Raw genomic sequence first — 25,527 nt, 5'->3', positions numbered from 1 at the left:
GTGGGGTGAGGGGACCCCCCCCAAAATAAAAGGGGGGACCCCAAAGGTGGACGGAGCCCCCCGGGGAGGGGCAGGGATGTACAGAGAGGGGAAGGGGGCAAATACGGGGGGGCCCTAAAACCCCAATCCCCCCCGGGGGGCAGCAGGGACCCCAAAAAGGGGCTGGGGCCAAACTTGGGGGTCCCCCAACCCCCCCCCCTCAACCCTGGGGACCCCCAAAAAGGGTCCGGGACAAACTTCGGGCCCCCAACCCCCCCCACTACCCCCCTCCCAGCCCCCCTCCCCCAAACCCCCCAGCCCCCCAAAACCACACCGGGGCCAACCCTTGGGGTGCCCCCCCCCCAAACGTGACAGCAGGACCCCCCGGCCCCCCCGCGCCCCCCCCACCTCGAGGAGCTGCTGGTGCCCTGTGAGCGTGTTGTGGAGCCGCAGCAGGCGGGGGCGGCCGAGAGGAGCCCCACCACCCGCCGGGGGTCCCGCCACCACGGCAGCGCCCCCCCGCGAGGGGGGCCCAGTCCGAGCGCGGCATTGTGGGGGGGACCCCGGCCAGGGCCCCCCTGGGAGGCGGTAGGAGATGCAGCCGGTCTGGGGGTCCACGCGGGTCAGGGGCTGCGGGGGGGACATGTCGGTGACTGGGGCCCCCCCGCACCGTGCGACCCCCCCACACCATGTGACCCCCCCCCCGACCCACACCAGAAGCCCTCCCCCATAGTGGGAGCCCCCCCCCGAGAGACAATCCCCCCCCAACCCCCAGGACCCCCCCATCCCACACTGAGACCCCCCTCCAGGTATAGGAGGCCCCCCAGCCCCAGAACGCCCCCCATACTGGGACCCCCCAAAATCGATCACCCCCCATACTGGGAACCCCCCTAGATCTGAGACACCCCCCCCCCAGACCTGGGACCCCCCCACACTGAGATCCTCCCCCCAGAACCCCCAGCCCCAGGATGCTCCCCCCCCATACTGGGACCCCCCATATACTGGGACCCCCAAACCTGATTGCCCCCATCCATACTGGGATCCCCCAGACCTGGGACCCCCCCCGCGTCTGGGACCCCTCCCCTCCAGAAAGACAATCCCCCCCCCATCCCCCAGGACCCCCCCATCCCACACTGCCCCCCCCCTCCCCACTGGGATGCCCCCCCCAGACCCAGGACGCCCCCATCCCACACTGGGATCCCCCTCCCTCATACTGGAACCCATCGCAATCCCATACTGGGATCCCCTCCCGTAGGACCCCCCCATCCCATACTGGGACCCCCCACACACACTAGGACCTCCTACCCCATAATGGGGACCCCCTCCCCCATACTGGGGACACCCCCCATACTGAGAACCCCTCCCCCATAATGGGACCCCCCAATACTGGGGACCCCCCACGCACACTGGGACCCCCTCCCCCATACTGGGGACCCCTCCCTTCATCCTGGGGACCCCCCTCCATACTGGGACGCCCCCCCCCCCCATACTAGGGACCCCCTCCCCCATACTGGGGACACCCCCCGCCCCCAAATACCGGGACCCCCACTCACATCACCGGTCTGGGGGTCGAACCAGTGGCTGACGTCACTCCCAGCAGCCTCAAGGAGGGGCCGCAGGCTGATGTCACCTGGGGGGGTGGGGCGATCACCTCCGGCCCCCCTGCCCCCCGCCTTACCGGAACCCCCCAAAATGGCGGGGGGGGGTCCCGGGAACCCCCCCAAAATGGCGGGGGGGTGGTCCCGGTGCCCCCCTCGTACCGCGGTGCTCCCGCAGCAGCGGCCCCAGGTCGTAGACGCGGCCGAGGGCGCTGACCCAGAGCCGCCCGCCCTGGGCCGCCAGCGCTACATCCCGCGCCGTGAAGTAACGGGGCTGCCGCTCCGCCGCCATGGCAACGCCGCCGCCCTCCGTAGCAACGCCGCCGCCCTCCGTAGCAACGCCGCCGGAAAGCGTTGTCTCCGTGGCAACGCCGCCAAAAAGCGCCTCTCCGCTGCCGTTACGCCAAGCCCCGCCCCCAGCGCCGCGCTGCCATGGCGACGGCGCGGCGGAAGCCGGAAGCCGCGCCGCGCGGGGCATGCTGGGAGTTGTAGTCCCCGCCCCCCGGGTCTGCTGTAGCCGCCGGCGGCGGCGCCGCGCGGGGGCTGCCGGGAAGCGTCGGCGCCATGGCGGAACCGGCGGGGGAGAACGGCTGCGGCGGGAGGGGGCGGGGCCCGGCGGTGAGCGGGGGGAGGGGGCATGGGGGGCTATAGGGGACATGGGGGGGGGGTCTATGGGGGACATGGGGGCTATAGGGACCTATAGGGGACCGGGAATCTATAGGGGACATGGGGGCTATACGGATCTATAGGGGACCAGGGGTCTATAGGGAACAGCGGGACTTATAGGGGACTGGGGGAGGTATAGGGAACTGGGGGTCTATAGGGGCGCAAAGAGTTATATGGGACTGGGGGGCCATAGGGGACATGGGGTCTAAAGGGACCGAGTGTCTATAGGGGATCGGGGAGGTATAGGAGACATGGCGTCTATAGGGGGCCAGGGGGCTACAGGGGACATGGGTGCTATAGGGACCTGTAGGGGACCGGGGGCTCTATAGGGGACTGGGGGTCTGTAGAGACGGGGGTCTATAGGGGGCTGGGGAGGTATAGGGGACTGCAGGGGTATAGGGAGCCGGGGGGCCATGGGGGACCGGGGAGCTTATAGGGGACCGGGGGTCTATAGGAGGCTGGGGAACTATAGGGGACCAGGGGATCTATAGGGGACATGGGGTCTCTAGGGGACCGGGGGCTATAGGGAACCAGGGGTCTATAGAGGGCCAGGGGGGCTATAGGGGTCCAGGGGATCTATAGGGGACCAGGGATCTATTGGGTCTTGGGGGGCTATAGGGGACATGGAGTCTATATGGGACAGGGAGGCTGTAGGGGAGCGGGGAGGTATAGGGAACTGAGGAGCTATAGGGGATGGGGGAGGGTATAGGGGGCGGGAGCCATAGGGGACTGGGGAAGGTATAGGGGATGAGGGGGCTGTAAGGGTCCGGGAATTATGGGGGCTCAGGGAGCTCTCAGGGACCAGGGAACTATAGGGGACTGGGGGGGTATAGGGGACATGGGGGGCTATATGAACCGGGGGCTATAGGCGCTTGAGGGGCCATAGGGGCTTGGGGGGCTATAGGGGACTGAGGATCTTAAGGGGCTCAGGGGGGCTATAGGGGCTCAGGGAGCCATAAGGGACCGGGGGGCTATAGGGGGGCTGCGGGGGGACCAGGGCGGTGCAGGGGGGCACAGGAGGGCTATAGAGCCCATAGGAGCTGCGGGGGCTGGGCTGTGGGGTGGTATGGGGGGGCTATAGGTGGTCCTGGGAGCTACAGGGGGTATGGGGGTGCTATAGGCGGTCCTGGGATCAATAAGGGGGCTGTGGGGGGCTGTGGGATCCATGGGGGGGCTATGGGTGATCCTGGGATCCATGGGGGGGGCTATAGGTGGTCCTGGGATCCATGGGGGGCTATAGGCATCTCTGGGATCCATAGGGGAGGGTTTGGGGGGGGGGGGAGGGGCTGTGGGATCGATCCATGGGGGGCTGCGGGCGATCCTGGGATCCATGGGGGGGGGTCTGTGGGATCTATAGGGGGCTATGGGTGATCCTGGGGGGCTACGGGCAACTCTGGGATCCATAGGGGGGCTAAGGGGGGGGGCTGTGGGGACTGCGGGCCGTCCGGGCACCCATAGGGACCTATAGGGCACCATAGGTGCCCACAGGGGACCCATAAGGACCTATAGGGGATGCATAGGGCACCCATAGGGGACCCATAGGCGCCCATAGGCACCCACAGGGACCTATAGGGCACCCTTAGGCACCCATAGGGCCCCCATAGGGACCTATAGATGCCCATAGGGCACCCATAGGGGATGCATAGGGATCCATAGGGACCCATAAGGGACCCATAGGGCACCCACAGGGATGCATAGGCGCCCATAGGTACCTGTAAGGACCCATAGGGCATCCACAGAGACCCACAGGTACCCACAGGGACCTATAGGGCACCCATAGAACTCCCACAGACACCCATAGGCGCCCATAGGAGACCCATAGCCACCCATAGGGGCCCATAGGTACCTGTAGGGACCCATAGGCACCCACAGGGACCTATAGGGCATCCATAGGGACCCATAGGCACCCATAGGGGACCCATAAGCACGCATAGGGCCCTATAGGTGCCCATAGGGCCCTCACCCCCCCCCCCCCCCCCGCTCCCCCCAGCAGGCCCCCGGGGGGGCCACCCGCGGGCGCGGCGGCGCCTGGAGGCGCTGCTGAACCGCAGCCTGCGCATCCGCATGTCGGACGGGCGCACGCTGGTGGGCGCCTTCCTCTGCACCGACCGCGACGCCAACGTCATCCTCGGCTCCGCGCAGGAGTTCCTCAAGGCCTCCGGTGAGGGGGAGGGGGCACCACCACCCCCCCCCCCCCAAAAAAAAAATATTGGGGAGGGGTTACATCGGGGGGGGGGTGGGGGGTGTCCCACGTGCATGCGCCACGGGTCGCCCTCTCCTGGCTGCTGCGCTCCTGTTAAGTTTTAATTTTTAATTAATTTTTTCATTCGGGGGGGGGGGGCGGGTGGTAGTGTTGGCACCCCGTCCCCTGACGACCCCCCCCCCCCCAAAAAAAAAATTGGGGGGTTTTTATCTGGGGGGGGGGGGGGGGGGGTCCACACACATGGGATGGGGTCCCCTTCTCCTCGCTGCCGTGCTCCCTTCCCTTTAATCTTTATTTTTTAATTATTTTTTTAATGGGGGGGGGGGGGGTGGTAGTGTTGGCACCCTGTCCCCTCACCCCCCCCAAAAAAAATATTTGGGTTTTTTTTTTTTTTTGGGTTGGGGGCACACACACACCACAGGGTCCCCGTCTCCTTGCTGCTGTGCTCCCATCCCTTTAATTTTTAACTAATTTTTTTTTTTTTTTTGGGGGGGGGGGGGTCCTGTTACCGCTCCCACCCTGACCCCCCCTGCTCTGTGTGCCCCCCCAGACTCGTTCCCCGGCAGCGAGCCCCGCGTCCTGGGCCTGGCCATGGTCCCCGGCCACCACATCGTGTCCATCGAGGTGGAGCGCGAGGGGGCCGCCGCCGCCCTCTACCCCTAGCGGCCCCCCCGGAGTGTGAGCGACCCCCCTGCGGCGTGACAGACCCCCCGGAGTGACGGACCCCCCCCCAGAGTGACGGACCCCCCCAGCAACTGATGGACCCAGCCAGAGTGTGTTGGACCCCCCCAAGAGTGATGGACGCCCCCAGGAGTGACCGACGCCCCCCCCCGGAGTGACGGACCCCCCCCCCGGATTGAAAGACCCCCTGGAGTGTGCCGACGCCCCCACAGAAGTGATGGCCCGCCCAGGAGTGACGGACCCCCCCGGGAGTGATGGACCCCCCAGCACTTCATGGACACCCCCCAAATGACAGACCCCCCCCCAACACCTGACGGACCCCCCCAAAATATAATGGACCCCCCAGACCATGATGGAGACCCCCAACGTCTGTTGGACCCCCCCCCCACGTGTGAGTGACCCCCCCCATGTGTCAGGGACGCCTCCCCCATCACCTAACAGCCCCCCCCCCCGAAAAAACAGACCCCCCAAATCTGAAAGACCCCTCCCAAATCTGATAGCTCCCCCCATGTGTGACCCCCCCCCCCAAATTGACCATGGGGGGAGTCCCGCAGCCCCCTTAAAGCCCCCGAGGTTGTGCCCTCAAGTCCTTGTGACCCCCCCAAAATTCCCAACCCCCCCCGGTGCCCCCCTCCAGCCCCTGACACCCCCCTCAAAAGCCCCCCCCCCCCCCCCCCCCCCCCCAAATCGGAGCCGGCCGGGCTGTGCGAGTTAATTTAATCTCAGGTACAAAATAGCTTCTGTGGCCGCGGGGGGGGGCAAGGCGGGGGGCACCCCCCCCCCCCCCCCCCCCGACCCTCAATAAAACACCGGGGCCGTGGGGGGGGGGGGGGGGACGGGGGACAGGGGAGGGAAGGGGGGGGGATGGGAGGATGGGGGGGGGGGGGACACGGGGTGGGGGGGGGGGGTCCGGGGTGGCCGCAGGGCCCAGCACCATGGTGGGGGGGGTGGGGGGGGGGCACCCAGGTCATGGGGGGGGGAGGGAGGGGCGCATGTGATGGGACCCCCCCCAGTCAAGACACTGGGTCGCTGCAGCCCCCCCGTCCGTCCCCTCCAAAAAAGACACAGCCCCTCCCCCACACTCACACACCTCCCTCCCCCCGGGGACCCCGGGCCCGACCCCCCCCCCCAATAAATAAAGCGCCCCCCCCACACACACACTTCGCGTATAAATTAAAAAAGAGACAGAAAAAGGTCATTTACAAAAAAAGGGGGAAAAAAAAAAGAGGCTTCGGGAAGGGGCGCACCCCAAGTTGCCCCCCCCACGGGGGGGGTCCCGCTGCCCCTCCCCACCTTTTGGGGAGGGGTTGCACAGGCGCCCCCCCCCTTTGCACCATGGTTTGGGGGAGCCCTGGGGGGGACACCCCCCCTTGTGGACCTGAGCCCCCCAGGGGGCGGGGGGGGCCAAATGCCCCCCCCCCTTGGGGCCCCCCCTGGCCCGGACCCGTAGTGAGGGGGTGGCTGGTTTGGGGGGGGCCCCCGGGGCGAGTTTTTGGTTGAAATTTGGGGAAGGGTCCAGCAAAGCCCCCCCAAGCGCCCCCCAGCACCCCTTTAATGCTGGGGGGGGGGCACGGGCCCCACCTCCCAGGGCCCCCCTGGGTTATGGGGGGCACCGGGACCCCCCGAGAGATACGGGGGGGCATTGAGACCCCCCCCTTCTATGAGATGGGGGGGCCCATGGAGACCCCCCCCCCCAATGTGTGGGGGGTGCAGTGGGAACCCCACAGGGACCCCCAAATCAGGAGGGGGGTGAAAGAAGCCCCACCCCACCCCCCCAGCCTATGAGGGGGAATTGTTCATTTTTATAAATCGATATTTCTGTAAAAAACATTAAGTTTTGCGCCTGTCCCCCCCCCCCCAAAAAAATCCCCCCCCAGCACCCCGAGTCTCTGCTGCGTCTGTCCGTCCGTCTGTCCGGGCCCCCCCGGCCCGGCGCCGCTCTTCAGAGTACAGAGGGGGGGGCGAGAAGATGTGGGGGGCGGGAGGCCAATTTTGGGGCGATTTCCCCCAGAATAAATAAAAAGTGTTCGGGGTGGGGGGGGGTGTCCCCGTGTCCCCGTCCCCGTCACGGGCGCCCAGGAACCCCCTGGGCCGGGCAGGGCTCATCTGGAGCTGGGCGACGCCACCTGCAAGGGACCCGGCGTCAGGGGGGCACCCCCAAGGGGACCCCCCCCCACCACCACCACCCCTGGGGACATGAGGAAAGGGGGGGGGGAACATGGGGAAAGGGGCGGTCCCGGGGGCGGGGGGTCCCGTGGGTGTCCCTGTGTTGGGTGACCCCGCAGTGGTGGTCCCATGGGTGGCCCCAAGTTGGGTGGCCTCATCCCTGCTGGGTGGCCCTAGGTTGGGTGGCCCCATGCTGGGTGACCCTTGTTGGGTGTCCCCACGTTGAGTGACCTCATGCTGGTGGTCCCTTGGGTGTCCCCATGTTGGGTGACCCTCAGATTGGGTGTCCCCATGCTGGTGGTCCCATGGGTGACCCCCAGTTGGTCACCCCTGTGTTGGGTGTCCCCATGGGTGACCCCACGTTGGTCAGCCCTGTGTTGGGTGTCCCCATGCTGGCGATCCCTTGGTTGTCCCCGTCTTGGGCATCCCCATGGCTGACCCCAAGTTGGGTGTCCCCGTTCTGGGTGATCCCATGGGTGTCCCCAAGTTGGATGTCCCCAAGTTGGTCATGCCCATGCTGGGTGTCCCCATGCAGGGTGTCCCCATGCTGGTGTCGCCATGGGTGTCCCCAGGTTGGTCATCCCTATGTTGGGTGTCCCCATGCTGGCGATCCCTTGGTTGTCCCCGTCTTGGGCATCCCCATGGCTGACCCCAAGTTGGGTGTCCCCGTTCTGGGTGATCCCATGGGTGTCCCCAAGTTGGATGTCCCCAAGTTGGTCATGCCCATGCTGGGTGTCCCCATGCAGGGTGTCCCCATGCTGGCGATCCCATGGGTGTCCCCACGTTGGGCGTGTAGGTGCCCCTAACCCCGGGGGCCGTCCCCGCGCGCTCACCAGGGTGAAGCCGTCGTAGATCTGCATCAGCTCCTCGGTCTTGTACTGCTCGAGGACGACGACGCCGTGCAGGGCCCCGCTGCGGCGCCGGGCGCAGCCCTCGCAATGCACCAGGTAGGTGTTGCGCCCGCCGGTCTCACTCGTCACGAAGAGGATGTTGAACACCTCCACCTGCGGCACATGGCTCAGAGGCGGCGGTCCCGGGTGCAGCCCCCACCCGCCGATGCCTTTCGGTTTGCACCCGGGGCCGGTCCCCGTCACCCACGAGGAGACCACGCAAAAGCCATGGCCAAGGCAATGCCACGGCTGTGACCGCGTCAAGACCATGGCCAAGACCATGGCCAAGACCATGGCCAAGACCAGGGCCAAGGCCAGGACCAAGGCCAGGACCAAGGCCAGGACCAAGACCAAGACCATGGCCAAGACCAGGACCAAGACCATGGCCAAGACCAGGACCAAGACCAGGACCAAGACCAGGACCAAGACCAGGACCAAGACCAGGGCCAAGACCAGGACCAAGACCAGGACCAAGACCAAGACCATGGCCAAGACCAGGACCAAGACCAGGACCAAGACCAGGACCAAGACCAGGACCAAGACCATGGCCAAGACCAGGACCAAGGCCAGGACCAAGACCAGGACCAAGACCAGGACCAAGACCATGGCCAAGACCAGGACCAAGACCAGGACCAAGGCCAGGACCAAGGCCAGGACCAAGGCCAGGACAAAGACCAAGACCATGGCCAAGAACAGGACCAAGACCATGGCCAAGACCATGGCCAAGACGAGGACCAAGACCAGCACCAAGACCATGGCCAAGACCAGGACCAAGATCTTGGCCAAGACCATGGCCAAGACCATGGCCAAGATCAAGGCCAAGGCGAGGACCAAGACCAGGGCCAAGACCATGGCCAAGACCAGGACCAAGATCTTGGCCAAGACCATGGCCAAGACCAAGGCCAAGGCGAGGACCAAGACCAGGGCCAAGACCATGGCCAAGACCATGACCAAGACCATGACCAAGACCAAGCCGTTGCTGTGGCCATGCCCACACTGAGACCACGTAAAGATCACAGCTAAGCACAAGCCGATGCCAGGGCCATGACCTCGTCAAGACCATGGTCAAGACCAAACCAAAACCGTGGCCATGGCCATGCCAAGACAACTCAGAGACCATGGTCAAGTCTAAGTCAGTGGCATGGCCATGACCACACCAAGACCATGGTTAACACAAAGAGAACGCCATGGCCATCACCATGCCAAGACCACGTAAAGACCATGGCCAATCCCAGGACCAAGACCAGGACCAAGACCAAGCCATTGCCATGGCCATCACCATGCCAAGACCGTGGCTAATACCAAGCCAATCGCATGGCCATGATGACAAAGATGATGGTCATGACTAAACCGAAACCATAGCCATCACCACGCCAAGACCATATGGAGACCGTGGCCAAGGCTAAGCCAAAGCCATGGCCATGATCATGCCAAGATCATAGTCAAGTCCAAACCAATGCCATGGGCATGTCCTTGTCAAAATCATGACCAAGACCAAGCCAAAGCCATGGCCATGACCATGCGAAGACCATTCTAAGACCATGGCCAAGACCAAGCCAAAGCCACGGCCATGACTATAATGAGACCATGGCCAAGTCCAAGCCAATACCATGACCATGACCATGTCAAAACTATGACCAAGACCAAGCCAAAACCATAGCCAAGACCATGCCAAGATTATGCCAAGACCACGGCCAAGTCCAAGCCAAAGGCACAGCCATGACCACACCAAGACCATGGCCAAGTGCAAGCCAACACCATGGGCATGACCACATCAAAAGCATGGCCAAGACCAAGCCAAAACCATGGCCAAGTCCACGGCCCGACTGTGCACAGGACCGTGACCAAGACCACTCCAAGGCCACACCAAGACCACGGCCACCCTCAGCCCCCCCGGCCCCCACCAGCACTCACGTCGCACTCGTTGCAGTAGTACGCCGGCTCGTCCTTCACCCGTCCCTGGTAGGCGATCTTCTTGCCGGCGCGGACCAAGCTCTCACGCTGCACCTGGCAGTGCTTGATGGACTGCATCAGGCAGTACCTGCAACGGCCGGCACCGCACGGCCGCACGCGTCAGCCACCGCCCCGCAGCGAGGGGGACGTCCCTGTCCTGCGGCGGTGTCAGCCCTGGCGTGGCCCCGTCCTTGTCCCCAGGGTGGCCCCAGCCCCACCGCGCCCCTCCGCTCACTTGATCATCTTGTAGAGGTCGGGGTCGCTGATCTTGACGGTGCGAGCGACGTTCCAGGAGACATGGATCATGGGCACGATGGACTTGACGTTCTTCACCTCGTTCCACTCATAGCGCTCCAGTGCCAGCTGGTACTGGTAGGCTAAGGGGACAGCAAGGACGTCACGGGTGTCTCCTGGCCACACCGTGTCACCTATATGGCTGTGTTCCCAACCATATCCCACCCCCATGGTACGGCACTCATGTCCCCATTGCACCCTCACTGTGTCCCCATTGCTTCCCCGCTGCATCCCCATTGTGTCCCCATTGTGTCCTCGTTGTATCCCCGTTGTGAAGTCCCCATTTCGTCCCCATTGCGTCCCTGTTGTGTCCCCATTCTGTCCCCGCTCTGTCCCCATTGTTTTTCTATTGCATTCCCACTGCTCCCCCATTGTGTCCCCATCGTGTTCCTCTTGTGTCCCTATTGCATCCCCATCGTGTCCCCATCACACCCCCGTTGTGTCCCCCACTCCACCGTCATTGTGTCCCCATTGTACTCCCATTTTGTCCCCATCATTTCTCTGTTGCATTCCCTTCCATCGTCATTGCACCCCCATTGTTACCCCATTGTGTCCCCATTGTACCCCCATTGCATCCCCATTGTATCCCTGTTGTGTCCCCATTCTGTCCCTGCTCTGTCCATTATTTCTCTATTGCATCCCCATTGTTCCCCCATTTTGTCCCTGTTGTATCCCCATTGTGTCCCCATTGTACCCCTGTTGTGTCCCCAACATTTCTCTGTTACATCCCTCTTCCATCCCCATTGCAATCCCATTGTGTTCCCATTGTTTCCACGTTGTGTCCCCATTCTGTCCCCACTCTGTCACCGTTGTTTCTCTATTGCATCCCCATTGTTCCCCCATTATTCCCCCGTTGTTCCCCCATTCTGTCCCTGCTCTGTCTCCGTTGCGTCCCCTCCATCCCCGTGCCAGTGAAGCGCCCCGGTCCCAGTGCCTCGTACCGGTGAGGGGCCCGACGTTCCAGGCGATGTTGTTGCACCAGCCGGTGGCCTGCACCCAGTGCACGGTGCCAGCGTTGATCCACACCAGGTCGCCGGGGCGCTGGATGAAGCGATACACGGGGATGTTGGAGCGGTACAGGTCCTCCAGGATGGGCCACCACGAGCCCGTCAGGTAGTCCACGCCGTGCCTGCAACACAGACAGGGTCACACGATGCCACTGCTGTCACTGCTTTCACTGGCACCACCGCTCCACCTTCCCCCTTGGTGTCGCCAACCTACCAGCAGTGCTGTGCTCTGCCCTCCCACAAGCCCCGCCCCTCCCACAAGCCCCGCCCCCTCCCCAAAGCCACACCCCCTCCCCAAAGCCCCGCCCTCACTTGTCGCAGAAGGCGGAGATGGTCTCCCAGTAGTGCTCGTGCACCGCAAACCACTCGCAGTCCCCGGGGCCGATGTTGATGTTGACGGAGCAGAAGTTGTTGTTCTCCTGGTGGCCTGGGGAGGACACGGGACCACCGGCAACGTCAGCCCCACCGCGGCCCACACAGCCCCTGTGTGCCCCCCGCCCCTCGGCCCTGCTCACCGGGTGTGCGGCTGCCCGGCACCTTCATGTAGAGCTGGACGGTGTTCATGCCCAGGATGGTGTGGCCCACGTGGCTCAGCATGTTGCCCGTGGAGGAGACCCGCATGAAGGCCGGCAGCTTCAGCAGCTCCTGCAGCTGCGGCTTCCACCTGGATGGGGACACATGGGACGGTCACCCATGGGGTGGTCAACCCTGGGATGGTCAACCATGGGACAGTCAACCATTGGATGGCCAACTATTGGATGGTCAACCATTGGATGATAAGCCATAAGGTGGTCACCCATGGGCCTGTCCACCATCAGGTGGTCAACTATGGGATGATCAGCCATGGGACAGTCACCCATGAGATGGTTGCCCATGGGATGGTCAACCATGGGATGGTCAACCACTGGACGGTCAACCATTGGATGGTCAACCAGGGGATGGTCAACCATGGAACAGTCAACTATTGGATGGCCAGCCATTGGATGTTCATCCACTAAAAGCATATATGGGATGGTCAACCATGGGATGGACAACCACAGGACGGTCATCAGCAGGCAGCCAACCATTGGATGGTCAACTACTGGATGATAAGCCATGAGGTGGTCACCCGTGGGATGGTCAACAATTGGATGGTCAACCATTGGACAGTCAAACGTTGGAGGGTCAACTATTAGGTGGTCAACCATGGGGTAGTCAACTATTGGATGGTCAGCCCACAGGTCGGTCAACCATTGGGATGGTCACCCACAGGTTGGTCACCCACGGGATGGTCAACCATGGGATGGTCAACCACTGGACCGTCAACCACTGCATGGTCAGCCATGGGATGATCAGCCATGGGATGGTTGCCTATGGGATGGTCAACCATGTGACGGTCAACCACGGGATGGTTAACTATGGGATGGTCAACTATTGGATGATCAGCCATGGGATGGGATGGGATGGTCAACTGTTGGATGATTGGCCATGGGATGATCAACCATGGGATGGTCAATTATTGGATGGTCAACCATTGGATGATCAGCCATGTGATGGTTGCCTATGGGATGGTCAACTATGGGACGGTCAACCACGGGATGGTTAACTATGGGATGGTCAACCATTAGGTGATCAGCCATGTGAAGGTTGCCTATGGGATGGTCAACTATGGGACGGTCAACCACGGGATGGTTAACTATGGGATGGTCAACCATTAGGTGATCAGCCATGTGAAGGTTGCCTATGGGATGGTCAACCATGGGATGGTCAACTATTGCATGGCCAGCCCACAGGTCGGTCAACCATTGGATGGTCAACAATTGGATGGTCAGCCACGAGGTGTTCATCCATAAGACGGTCAACCATGGGATGGTCAACTATTGGATGGTCATCCCACAGGTCAGTCAACCATTGGATGGGATGGTCACCCACAGGATGGTCACCTATTGGATGGTCACCCATGGGATGGTCAACTATTGGATAGTCAACCATGGGATGGTCACCCATTGGACAATCACCTATGAGACAGTCACTCTTGGGATGGCCACCCTTGGGATGATCAACCATTGGATGCTCCCCCATGGAACGGTCACCCACAGGTGCCCATCACCCCCAGCACGGTTCCCCCGTCACCCATGGGTGCCCCCCTCACCTCTTAGCATCCGAGAGGTCGATGTTGGTCCCGAACTTGATGATCTGGTGGGACTTCTGGTCGGGGTTGCTGCGGGGCGCAGGGGTTACGGGGGGACGCGGCATGTCCCCGAGCCGGGGTCCCCCCACTGACGACCCGGGGACGCCCTGGGGACACCCCGGGGACGCCTCAGGGCCAGCGCCCGCCCTCGGTGTCGGGGGACCCCCGGGTGGCCCCACCTGGGGGGGTCTCCGTGGTGCTGTCGGGCTCCTCCGCCTCCTCGTCCTCGCTGTCCTTGTCCTCCTGGCGGGGACGTCTCGTTAGGGGGGGACACGGGGCAGGGGGACAACACATTCCCCCCCATCCTCCACGCCCCCACGTCCCCCTCCGTGCACATCCTTCTGTGTCCCTATGTTCCCCTGTACCCCTTGTGTCCCCACATCCCCTTGTACCCCATGTCCCCACGTCCCCCCTCGTGTCCCCACGTACCCCTGTGCCATGTGTCCCCATGTCCCCCTGTACCCCCCGTCCCCATGCCCCCCCATGTCCCCTTGCACCCCCATATCCCCATACTCCCCATGTCCCCCTGTACCCCCCATGTCCCCATGCCCCCCGATGTCCCCATGTACCCCCCATGTCCCCATGTCCCCCCATATCCCTCATACCCTCCGTGTCGCCCCGTAACCCCATATCCCCCTGTACCACCTATGTCCCCTCATACCCCCCATGTCCCCCTATACCCCACACATCCCCCCACATCCCCACGTCCCCCCACACCCCCCATGTCCCCATATCCCCCCCCCGTGCCCCCCGCGCCCACCGACCTGCAGGGACTCCTGGAAGGAGGAGGCCTGGTACTGCGCGTACTTGGCGATGGTGGTGTGCGAGCGGCTGCTCTCGCAGGGCCACACCTGGCGCGTCCCCGACAGGTCCCAGTTCTCGTCCGAGGGCTGCTGCACCTGCGTGCGCACCTCCACCGCGTGCTCCCCGCTCGCCTCCACCAGCGTCTTGGTGCTGAACAGCCCCAGGTCTGCAGGGACAGCAGCTGCCACTCGGACCCCGCACCGCAGCGGGGGTAATGGGGGGACCCGCGGGGATGGGGGGCAAGGGGTGGGATTGGGGGGACGTGGAGGCAATGGACACGAGGGACATGGGGACACAGGGACATGGGGGGTATGAGAACATTGGGATACAGGGACATGGGGACGTTGGGATGAGGGGCATGGACACAAGGGACAAGGGGACACAGGGACATGGGGACATTGGGATGAAGGACATGGGGACATGGAGACATGAGGACAAGGGACATGGAGAGAGACATGGGGACATGGGGATGAAGGACATGAAAACATTGGGATATGGGGACAAGGGACATGGGGACAAGTGGACATGGGGGGAGAGGGACAAGGGAGATGAGGACATTGGGATGAAGGACATGGTGACATGGGGACACAGGGACGTAAGGACAAGAGACGTGGGGACAAGGGACATGGGGACATAAGAGACACAGGGACATGGAGACACAGGGACATGGAGACAGGGACATGGAGACAAAGGGACAAGGGGCAGGGGGACACAGGGACATGGGGACATTGGGACATGTGCATGCAGGGGACAAGGACATGAGGACAAGATGGGGACATGGAGACAAGAGACATGGAGACACGTACGTGCATGGGATGGGGACATGGGGACATGGAGATGTGGGGACATGGGGACATAGGGACAAGGGGACACGGGGACAAGGGAACAAGGGGAGAGGATGGGGACACAGGAACAAAGAGACATGGGAGCACGTACGTGCAGGGGATGGGGACATAGGGACAGGATGGGGACATGAGGACAAGAGACATGGAAGCACATGCATGGGACGGGGACATGGGGACAGAACAAGGACAAGGACAAGGGACATGGGAGAGCGTGTGTGCAGGGCATGGGGACACAGGGACAGGATGGGGACACAGGGACAGGATGGGGACATAGGGACAGGATGGGGACACGGGGACAAAGTGTCCCCGTGCAAAGTGTCCCTGTGTCACTGTCCCCATGCAAAGTGTCCACGTGTCACTGTCCTTGTGTAATTGTCCCCGTGCAATTGTCCCCATGCCACTGTCCCCATTCCACTGTCCCCGTTCCACTGTCCCCGTGCCACTGCCTCCATGGCAGTGTCCTCATGCAACGTGTCCCCATGCCACTATCCCCATGTAATTGTCCCTACGTAATTGTCCCTGTGCCACTGTCCTCAAGCAAAGTGTCCCCGTGCCGGTGTCCCCGCGTCCCCGTGTCCCCGTCCCGGTGCCCCGGTGCCACTCACTGAGGCGCAGGGAGCCGGCCAGCCCGCGGATGACGGTGATGGGGTTCTTGGGGTCGGTGCAGAACTGCAGCAGGACGGGCGAGAAGGCGTCGCGCTTGCTCTCCAGCTGTGGGCGGGGCCGGTCAGCGCCGGGCGGCCAATCACGGCCCGCCACCGCTGCCACGCCCACACCATCGGCCAATGGGGAAGCGCCAGGGAGGGGCCCCGCGATGCCCCTGCCCGCTCGGCGGCCGATCAGATGGAGGGGCCCGGGGACACGCCCGGCCGCCAGCCAATAGGCACGGGGATGGCTGAGAGGACCCAGACGGGAGCCAATCAGAGCGGGGATTCCCTGGGAAACGCCCACCTGTGGGCCAATCAGCATGGGGATTCCCTGGGAAACGCCCAGTCATGGACCAATCAGAATGGGGATGCCCTGGGAAATGCCCACCCATTGACCAATCAGGGCACAGATGCCCTGGGAAACACCTGGCCATGGGCCAATCAGGATGGGGATGCCTGGGAAATACCCAGCTATGAACCAATCAGGGCAAAGATGGCCTGAGAAACACCTGGCTATGGACCAATCACGATGGGGACACCCAGGGAAACACCCAATCATGGACCAATCAGGGCAAGGATGTCCTGGGAAACACCTGGCTATGGACCAATCAAAAGGGGGATGCCCTGGGAAACACTTGGCTATGGACCAATCAGGGCAGGGATGTCTGGAAAACGCACATCCATTAACCAATCAGGACGGGGATGCCCTGGGAAACACCCAGTCATGGACCAATCAGGGCAGGAATACCCTGGAAACACCTGCCCACGAGCCAATCAGGATGAGGATGCCCTGGGCAACGCACACCTGCGGCCCAATGAGGATGGGGATGCCCTGGGACACGCCCGCCCATTGACCAATCAGGATGGGGATGCTCTGGGAATCGTCCCCCGCGGCCCAATCAGGGCGGGGCGCCCCGGGGCCGGCCAATCGTCACTCACGTAGATGCTGGGCGTGGGCGGGCTGAGCTTGTCGCGGGGCAGCTTCTCCTGCGAGTCGATGCGCGGCTTCACCGACTGCGCCGGGGACAGGTACGACTCCCGGAACGGGCCCGGCAGGCGCGCCTGCCTGCGGGCGGGGCAGGGGGCGGGGCCAAGGGGGCGGGGACGGGGGAGTCGTGGGTGTGGTCATGGGGTGGGGTCATGGGTGGGGTCACGGGGACACGGGACATGGATAGGGACATGGGGACACAGGGACACGGGGACATGGGGACAAGGGACACGGGGACACAGGGACATGGGGAGGTGGGGATGTGAGGACACGGGACACGGGGTCAGGGATAGGGACATGGGAATGGGGACATGGGGGCACAGGGACACGGATAGGGACATGGGGACAAGGGACATGGGACATGGGGACACAGGGATACAGGGACAGGGACATGGGGATGGGGACACGGGGACATGGATGGGGACATGGGGACACGGGGACAAGGGACATGGGGACATGGGGAGAGGGATAGGGACACGGGAATGGGGACACGGGGACACAGGGATATCGGGACAGGGACATGGGGACATAGGGACATGGGAACATGGGAACACAGGGACACGGGGACATGGGGACAAGGGACATGGATGGGGACATGGGGACACAGGGGTATGGGGACAGGGACATGGGGATGGGGACAGAGGGACATGGGGACACAGGGATATAGGGACACGGATGGGGACATGGGTAGGGACACGGGGATGGGGACACAGGGACATAGGGACACAGGGATATAGGGACATGGCAACATGGATAGGGACAAAGGGATGGGGACAGAAGGATGGGAACATGGGGACACGGGGACATGGATAGGGACAGGGGTATGGGGACAGGGGCACACGGGGACAGAAAGATGGGGACGGGGGGACACAAGGACAGAAGGACAGGGTCACCCAACGGCCCAGGGGGCGGGGGGGGCCCGCACCATGTGCGAGGCCACGTCCCCACGGAGACCCCACAGAACCTCCATAGAAACCCCATGGAGACCCCATAGAGACCCCCAGAGTCTCCCCACCCCAAAAAGAGCCTCCACAGAACCTCCCTAGGGCCTCCAGAGCCTTCAGAGCCTCCATAAAGCCCCCCAGAGCCCCCATAAAGCCCCCTAAAGCCTCCCCAACCCTCAAAGAGCCTCCACAAAGCCTTCCGGAGCCTCCCCAGAGCCTCCCCAGCCCCCCAGAACCTCCATAAAGCCCTCTAGACCCCTCTAGAGCCTCCAGAAAGCCTCTGTAGAGCCTCCTCGGCCTCCTAGAGCCTGCATGGAGCCTCCATAAAGCCCTCTAGAGCCTCCCTAGAGCCTCCCCAACCCCCAAATAGCCTCCATAGAGCCCCCTAGAGCCTCCCCAGCCCCTCAAAGCCCCCAAAGAGCCTCCCCAGACCCCCAGATCCCCCATAAAGCCTCCATAAAGCCCTGCAGAGCCCCCTGAAGCCTCCCTGGAGCCTCCCCAGCCCCCTGGAGCCTCCGTAAAGCCCTCTAGAGTCTCCCCAGCCCCCAAATAGCCTCCATAAAGGCCCCTAGAGCCCTATAGAGCCTCTCCAGCCCCCAAAGAGCCTCCCTAGAGCGTCTCCAGCCCCCAAAGAACCTCTGTAAAGGCTCCTAGAGCCTCCCCAGCCCCCCAGAGCCTCCATAAAGTCCTCTAGAACCCTCTAGAGCCTCCACAAAGCCTCTGTAGAGCCCCCCAGCCTCCTAGAGCCTCCATAAACTCCTCTAGAGCGTCCCTAGAGCCTCCCCAGCCCCCAAAGAGCCCCCATAAAGCCTCCCCAGCCCCCCAGAGCCTCCATAAAGCCCCCTAGCACCTCCCCAGCCCCCAAATAGCCTCCCTAGAGCCCTCTAGAGCCACCCTAGAGCCTCCCCAGCCCCCCAAAATCCCCCAGAGCCCCCCGTCGTCCCCCCGTCCGCCCCGCACTGACTTGCTGGCGCGCACGACCTCGGCGGCGCTGTGGCTGATGGTGAGCTGGGCCAGGGGGAGGCGCGGAGGCTCCTCCACCTCGGAGGCCACGAAGGTGTCGCGGGCGCCCCCGCCGCTCTCCACCTTCACCAGGCGGATCTTCAGCTCCCGGGGGGCCCTCGCTCAGCGCCCGCAGCTTCAGCAGCTCGGCCGGGCTCGGGGACGGCGGTGGCGGTGGCGGCGGTGGCGGCGGCGGAGGCGGTGGCGGAGGCGAGGCCGAGGTGGAGGCCGCCTCGGGAGCGTCCTCGCCGGGGCTCTGGAGGTCGAGGGAGGCCAGGACCTTGCGTGGAGGCCGCTGCTGGTGGTGCTGGTGGTGGTGGTGGTGGTGGTGGTGGTGGTGGCGGCGGCGGGGGCGAGCCTCCCGCTCGCGGGGTGGCCGGCGAGGCCGGGGGAGGCCGGGGCGTCGGTGGCGGCGGGGACGAGGCCGGGGACGAGGCCGGGGACGAGGCCGGGGACGGAGGCCGGGGGAGGCCGCCGAGCGCCCCGCTTGCTCCGCCAGCGTCTCGCAGGCCCGGCTGATCTCCTCCAGGGCCTCCGATTCCGACCTCGGTGGCGGAGGCCCCCCGGCGCGGCCCCCCTTCCCGGCCCCAACCCGGCGGTGAGGTAGCGACTTGGGGGGCCGGGGGCGAGGGGAAGGGGGGGGGGGGTGGTGACCGCCTTGGCCCCCCCGGCTCGGCCCCGCTCGGCCCCCCAAGGCGGAGGCCAGCGAGTGGAGGAGGCCGGAGGACAAGGAGGAGGAGGAGGAGGAGGAAGAAGAGGAAGGGGGGCGCGGGGGGGGCTCGTCCCGCTTGCCCGAAGGGGATAAAGCCGGGGCGGTTCGGGGGGTCCGGCCCGGGGGGGCCCCGAAAACAGGCGCCTTGGGGCGGGCGAGCGGGGGGGGCCGGGTAAAGGGGCGGGAGGGGGGCAGCGGCTTGGGGGCGGCGGAGGGGGGCGGCAGGAGGAGGGGGAGGGGGGAGGGCAGGGGGGGCCGGGGGAGGGGGGGGCGTCGCAGGGCCCCCCCGCTCGTCCTCCTCCTGCCGGATGGACTCATCCAGCATCCGCATGATGGTGGCGAGGCCGTCGGGGAGGATCTTGGCGAACTCGGGGGGCTCCTCGGGTTGGTCGTCCAGGGGGCCCCGAAATCGAACAGGCGCCGGGGGGGGGGGGGGCCGGGGCCGGGCTGGCGGCGCCCGGGGGGGGCGGGGGGCGCGGGGGGGGGGCTCAGTCTTTGGCTGGGCGGCCCCCGGGGGGGGCTGGGGAGGCTGGGGGGGTGCCGGGGGGCGGGGGAGTGCTGGGGGGGGGGGTTCCTGAGGTTTCGGGGAGGCCCTGGCGGGCGGGGGGGGGGGGGGGAGGTGGGGGGGGGGTGCTCAGCCAAAACGCTGGGGGGGGCGGCGAGGAGGAGGAATGGGGGGGGGGAGGGGGCGTGGGGGGGCGGCCGGGGGCTCCGGGCCCCCTGCTGGTGGTGGGCTGGGGGAAGGGGGGGGGGTCGGCGGCGCCCCCACGAAAAGGAGGGGTCCAGCGGGGCTGGGGGGGGGGGGCGGCCCCCCGGCGTCCTTCAGCCAGGGCAGGGGGGCCGGGGCTCGGGGGCCGGGGGGCAGCAGGGGAGGACGGGGGGGGGCGGGGGGGGCACGCTTGGACCCCCCGGCCCCGGCGGCTCCGGGGGTTGGTAGCGGTCGGGAACCTGCGGGAGAATTTGGGGGGGGGTGGGGGGGCAGGGAGGTGAGGGTCTGGTATGGCCCCCCCCATCTTGTGCCTCCCCACATTGTCCCCACACACCCCATAGTCCCCCATAACCACCCCATAACCCCTCCGTAACCCCCCAAATGCCCCCCATAACCCCCAAAACTGCCCCTCACAAACCCCCATAAAACCCCACCCCCCAACGCCCCTATAATCCCCTCAAGCCCCCCATGCCCCCATAACCCCCCCAACCCCCCCCATAACCCCCATAACCCCCCACAACCCCATAACCCCCCTAAAACTCCCCCACAACCCCCCTTAACCCCCCCATATCCCCATAACCTTCCCATAACCCCCCCACAACCCCCCTTAACCCCCCTTAACCCCCCCATTCCCTCCCCAAACCTCCCCCTCAGCCCCATAACCCCCCATAACTCCCCCTTAACTCCCCCATATACTCCCCCACCCCAACCTCCCCCAACCCCCCGTAACCCCCCCATAACCCCCCTACAACCCCCCCAACTCCATAACCCCCTGTAACCCCCCTCAGGCCCCCAACCCCCCCATAACCCCCCTACAACTCCCCCATTCCCCCAATAACCTCCCCATAACCCCCCCAAACCCATAACCCCCCAACCCCATAACCTGCTCCATAACCCCCCCATTCCCCCAATAACCCCCCCCCATAAACCCCCCAACCCCATAACCCTCCCATAAGCCCCCCAACTCCCCCATAACCCCCCCTACAACCCCCCCATAACCCCCATAACCCCCCAACCCCATAACCCCCTACAACCCCCCCAGCCCCCCATAACCCCCCCATAACCTCCCCATAATTCCCCCATAACCTCCCCCAACCCCATAACTCCCCCATAACCCCCCATAACCCCCCGTCCCCCCAACCCCCCCATAACCCCCCCCCACAACCCCCCCAACCCCATAACCCCCCCATAACCCCCCATTCCCCCAATAACCCCCCCATAACCCCCCCCATAACCCCCAAGCCCCCATAATCCCCCCCCCCCCCCACTCACGCCGCCGGGGCCGTCCCCCCCGGGGCAGGGTGCTGCTGGTGGCGGTGGTGGCGGCAGGGGGCGCGGGGGGGCGTAAGGCACGCAGGCGGTGGCTGCTGGTGACAGGCTGGGGGGGGCGCGCGCCCGGGCAGCTCTGCTGTCCCTAAGGTCACTTCCGGGGGGCCGGGGCGCGCGGGGGGCGCGGGGGGCGGCTGCCCCCCGAAGGCGGCCGGGGGGTAGGGGTACGGGGGGCCACCAGGCTGCGCTGCTGCTCCTGAGGGGGGGGACAACGGGGTGTTAGGGGGGGGGGGGGGGGGGGGCAGGGGGACATGGGGGTATGGGGGGGTGGAGGGGGGCATGGGGACATGGGGGGCATGGGGGGGATATGGGGGGATATGGGGGGATATGGGGGCATGGGGACGTGGGGGGGCATGGGGTGAGTAAGGGGGGGACACGGGGATATGGGGGCTTTGGGGGATACGGGGGGTTACGGGGGAGTAGGGGACATGGGGGGGACATGGGGGGTTATGTGGGGACGTGGGGGGTGTGGGGACATAGAAAGACATGGGGGGGTTATGGGGGGTAGGGGGACATGGGGGGACATTGGGACATGGGGGGGTATGGGGACATGGGGGGGGCATTGGGACATGGGGGAATATGGGGGGATTATGGCGGGGTTATGGGGGGGTAGGGGGACATGGGGGGACATGGGGGGGTCATTGGGGGATGGGGGGCAAGGGGGCCACATGGGGGGGCATGGGGACATTGGGGGGACACGGGGGGACGTGGGGGGGATATGGGGACATGGTGGGGGTGGAGGGATGGGGGCCAAGTGACACAGGGGGGTGACATGGGGGGTGACACGGGGGGCTGGGGGGGGCCGTTACCTGCCGGTCGGGGGCGGCCCCGCTCCTGCGCTGGGCCCAGGCGTCCCCGAGGGGCTCCACAGCCCCGGCTGGGGCGGGGGGAAGTGGGGGGGCCCGGGGGGGGCTGGGGGGGCAGGGGGGGGCACAGCTCAGGGCAGCCGCCCCCAGCCCCGTTCAGTGCCCCCCCACCCCATTTAGTGCCCCCCTTTAATGCCCCCCCCAGCCCCGTTGGTGCCCCCCACCCCATTTAATGCCCCCTGACCCCATCTAATGCCCCCCTAGCCCAATGCTGATCCCCCCCTTTAATGCCCCCCCATTCAGTGCCCCCCCTTTCTGTGCTCCCCCTTTAACACCCCCCAAGCCCCTTTTAATGCCCCCGACCCCATTCAGTGACCCCCCCCATTGAATGCCCCCTTTTATTGCCCTCCCTTAATGCCCCCATTAATGCCCCCCATCAATGCCCTCCCATTAATGCCCCCCCATTTCACCCCCCTTAATGCCCCCCTTCAATGCCCTCCCCTTAATGCCCCCATCAATGCCCCCCATTTCACTCCCCATCAATGCCCCCCATTTTGCCCCCCATTTCACCCCCACTCAATGCCCCCCATCAATGCCCCCCCATTTCACCCCCCAATCAATGCCCCCCATTTCGCCCCCATTAATGCCCCCCCATTAACGCCCCCCCCCACTGCCCCCCCATTTCAGTGCCCCCCCCCACCTGCTGGGGGCTGCCGCTCCTCCTCCTCTTGGCGCTGGGCCGCTCGTCGGGGGGGGCCGGGGGGCAGCGCGGGGGGCCGGCTGCAGGGCGGGGGGTCGGGGGGCGGCCGGGCGCTTCAGCTGGGCCCCGCGCTTGGCCGCGAACGTTCGCTTCTGGGGGGGGGGGGGGGCGGGGATGAATCCCCAGCCCCGTGGCCCCCCCGTGACCCCCCCGCCCCATCGTGTCCCCACGTGACCCCCTCTGGGTCCCCCCATCCCTATGGCCCCCCAATGCCCCCCCGTGACGCAATGTCCCCCCCATGCCCCCCCCCATGTCCCCCTTATGACCCCCCATGGCCCCATGGCCCCCCCATATCCCCCTGCCCCCCCATGCCCCCTTTATGCCCCCCCCCACGCCCCCCCATATCCCCCCCAACCCCCCATCCCCCTCCCCCATGCCCCCCCCCCCATGCCCCCCCCCATGCCCCCATGCCCCCCCCCCGTGTCCCCTTGCCCCCCGGTGTCCTCCCCCCGGCAACCCCCCTCCCCCCGTGCCCCCCCTCACCTCCAGGTGCAGCAGGTTCCACACTTGCTGCAGGGGGGCAGCGTCTTGGCCCGGGGGGGGCCGGGCCCCCGTGGAAACTCCAGAGCTGGGCCTGGGGGGGAAGGGAACACGGGTCAGAGCCGGGAGGTCCCCCCCGGACTGCACCCCCCGTGGACTGCCCCCCAGGGACTGTCCCCCCCCAGCTGGCACCGGGCCCCCCCGATGCAGCCCCACGGCCCCAACGCCCCCCAGCCGCCACCTGCTGCAGCAGCCCCATGTGGGCCCCCATCACCCCAAATACCCCCCCGACCCCATAACCTCATACACCCCTGTGACCCCATATAGCCCCATGACCCCACATACCCCCATATACCCCAATGACCCCATAACCCCATGACCCCATATACCATAACCCCATATGCCCCCATGACCCCATATACCCCCGTGACCCCATATACCATGACCCCATATATCATGACCCCATATACCCCCATGACCCTATATACCCCCATGACCCCCTGTACCCCCAATGACCCCATATCCCCCCATACCCCCAACGACCCCATATCCCCCATATGCCCCTCACCTGCTGCAGTTTCCCGATGCTCGCCCCCACCTCCCCATAACCCACACCCGCATAACCCCATACACCCCAATGGCCCCCTATACCCCATATATCCCATACGCCCCCACCTGCTGCAGCCTGCTGATGCACGCCCCCACCTCCCCAACACCCCATGACCCCATATACCCCCAATGACACCATATACCCCATACACCCCACATACCCCATACACCCCGACTGACTCCATAAACCCCATGTACCCCAAGGACCCCCATACCCCCCATACCCCATATACCCCATACCTGCTGCAGCCTCCCGATGCATACCCCCAGCTCCCCAATACCCCAAGACCCCATATACCCCCATGACCCCATATACCCTGCATGACCTCAATACCCCCCACCTGCTGCAGGCGGCCGATGCGCACCCCCAGCTCCCAATACCCCATGACCCCATATACGCCCAACGACCCCATATACCCCAATGACACCATAACCCTATACACCCCCTATACTTGCAGCAGCCTGCTGATGCGCGCCCCCAACTCCCCAATACTCCATGAGCCCATACACCCCAATGACCCCATATCCCCTATACAACCCGATGACCCCATATAACCCATATACCCCAATGACCCCAGACACCGCAATGACCCCATACACCCTAATGACCCCACACGCCCCCTGACCCTATAACCGCCCTGTACCTGCTGCAGGCGGCCGATGCGCGCCCCCAGCTCGGCGCTGGGCTGGCAGCGGGCGGCGCAGTGGTAGCAGCGCAGCGCCTCCTCGGGGTCCTGCTCGGCCTCGTAGAGCTGCCCCAGCTGCTCCCAGGGCCCCGCCTGGCCCGGGTCCCGCAGCAGCGCCCGCACCCAGCCCTGCAGCGACTCCAGGCGCCCGGGGGGGGCGCGGGGGGGCTGGGGGGGGGGACGGGGGGGGGTTAGGGGGTCGGGGGGGACGTATGGGGGCTTTTCTAGGGGATATTATAAGGGTAGGGGGCGTTGGGGCGTATGGGGGCATTGGGGTATTTGGGGACTTCGGGGCATTGGGGTCACTAGGGTTTTGGGGGTTATTGGGGTGTATGGGGTCATTGGGGTGTATGGGGTCACGGGGGGATTTGGGGTTATTGGGGTGCATGTGGTCATCGGGGTATATGTCGTGTATAGGGTCATTGGGGTCTATGGGGTCATTGGGGTGCATGGGGTCATTGGGGTATTTGGGGTCATTGATGTGTATGGGGGGTTTGGGGTGTATGGGGTGTACAGGGTCATTGGGGTATTTAGGGTTATTGGGGTATATGGGGTCATTGGGGTGCATGGGGTCATTCGGGTATTTGGAGTGTATGGGG

The 25,527-nt window shown here is 65.0% G+C and overlaps 2 protein-coding genes across 2 annotated transcripts; one reads left to right on the top strand and one right to left on the bottom strand.

The window, feature by feature from the left end:
* The first annotated feature begins 1,727 nt into the window (after positions 1–1,727).
* NAA38 (N-alpha-acetyltransferase 38, NatC auxiliary subunit) lies at positions 1,728–5,281 on the top strand. The gene is made up of 3 exons (XM_066985103.1): positions 1,728–2,195; positions 4,234–4,404; positions 4,997–5,281. The coding sequence occupies exons 1-3, from the start codon at positions 1,868–1,870 to the stop codon at positions 5,107–5,109; spliced, it is 612 nt and encodes a 203-aa protein (XP_066841204.1). The 5' UTR covers positions 1,728–1,867; the 3' UTR covers positions 5,110–5,281.
* A 1,513-nt stretch (positions 5,282–6,794) lies between these two features.
* On the bottom strand, positions 6,795–25,496 carry KDM6B (lysine demethylase 6B). Its single transcript, XM_066985156.1, is given in 18 exon segments — positions 6,795–7,253; positions 8,127–8,297; positions 10,098–10,224; positions 10,372–10,513; positions 11,372–11,559; positions 11,750–11,864; positions 11,953–12,101; positions 13,569–13,640; positions 13,789–13,850; positions 14,372–14,577; positions 15,862–15,967; positions 16,843–16,969; positions 18,800–18,960; positions 19,002–20,078; positions 23,637–23,670; positions 23,672–23,727; positions 24,887–25,152; positions 25,235–25,496. Coding segments are annotated over 18 exon segments (3,345 nt in total). The 3' UTR covers positions 6,795–7,229.
* Positions 25,497–25,527: the final 31 nt, after the last annotated feature.

This window comes from Anser cygnoides, chromosome 31 (assembly GCF_040182565.1).
Source record: "Anser cygnoides isolate HZ-2024a breed goose chromosome 31, Taihu_goose_T2T_genome, whole genome shotgun sequence".
In the NCBI taxonomy this organism is placed as follows: Eukaryota; Metazoa; Chordata; class Aves; order Anseriformes; family Anatidae; genus Anser; species Anser cygnoides.
The sequence above is the reverse complement of the archived record's forward strand: the minus strand, read 5'-3'. Positions and strand labels throughout refer to the sequence as shown.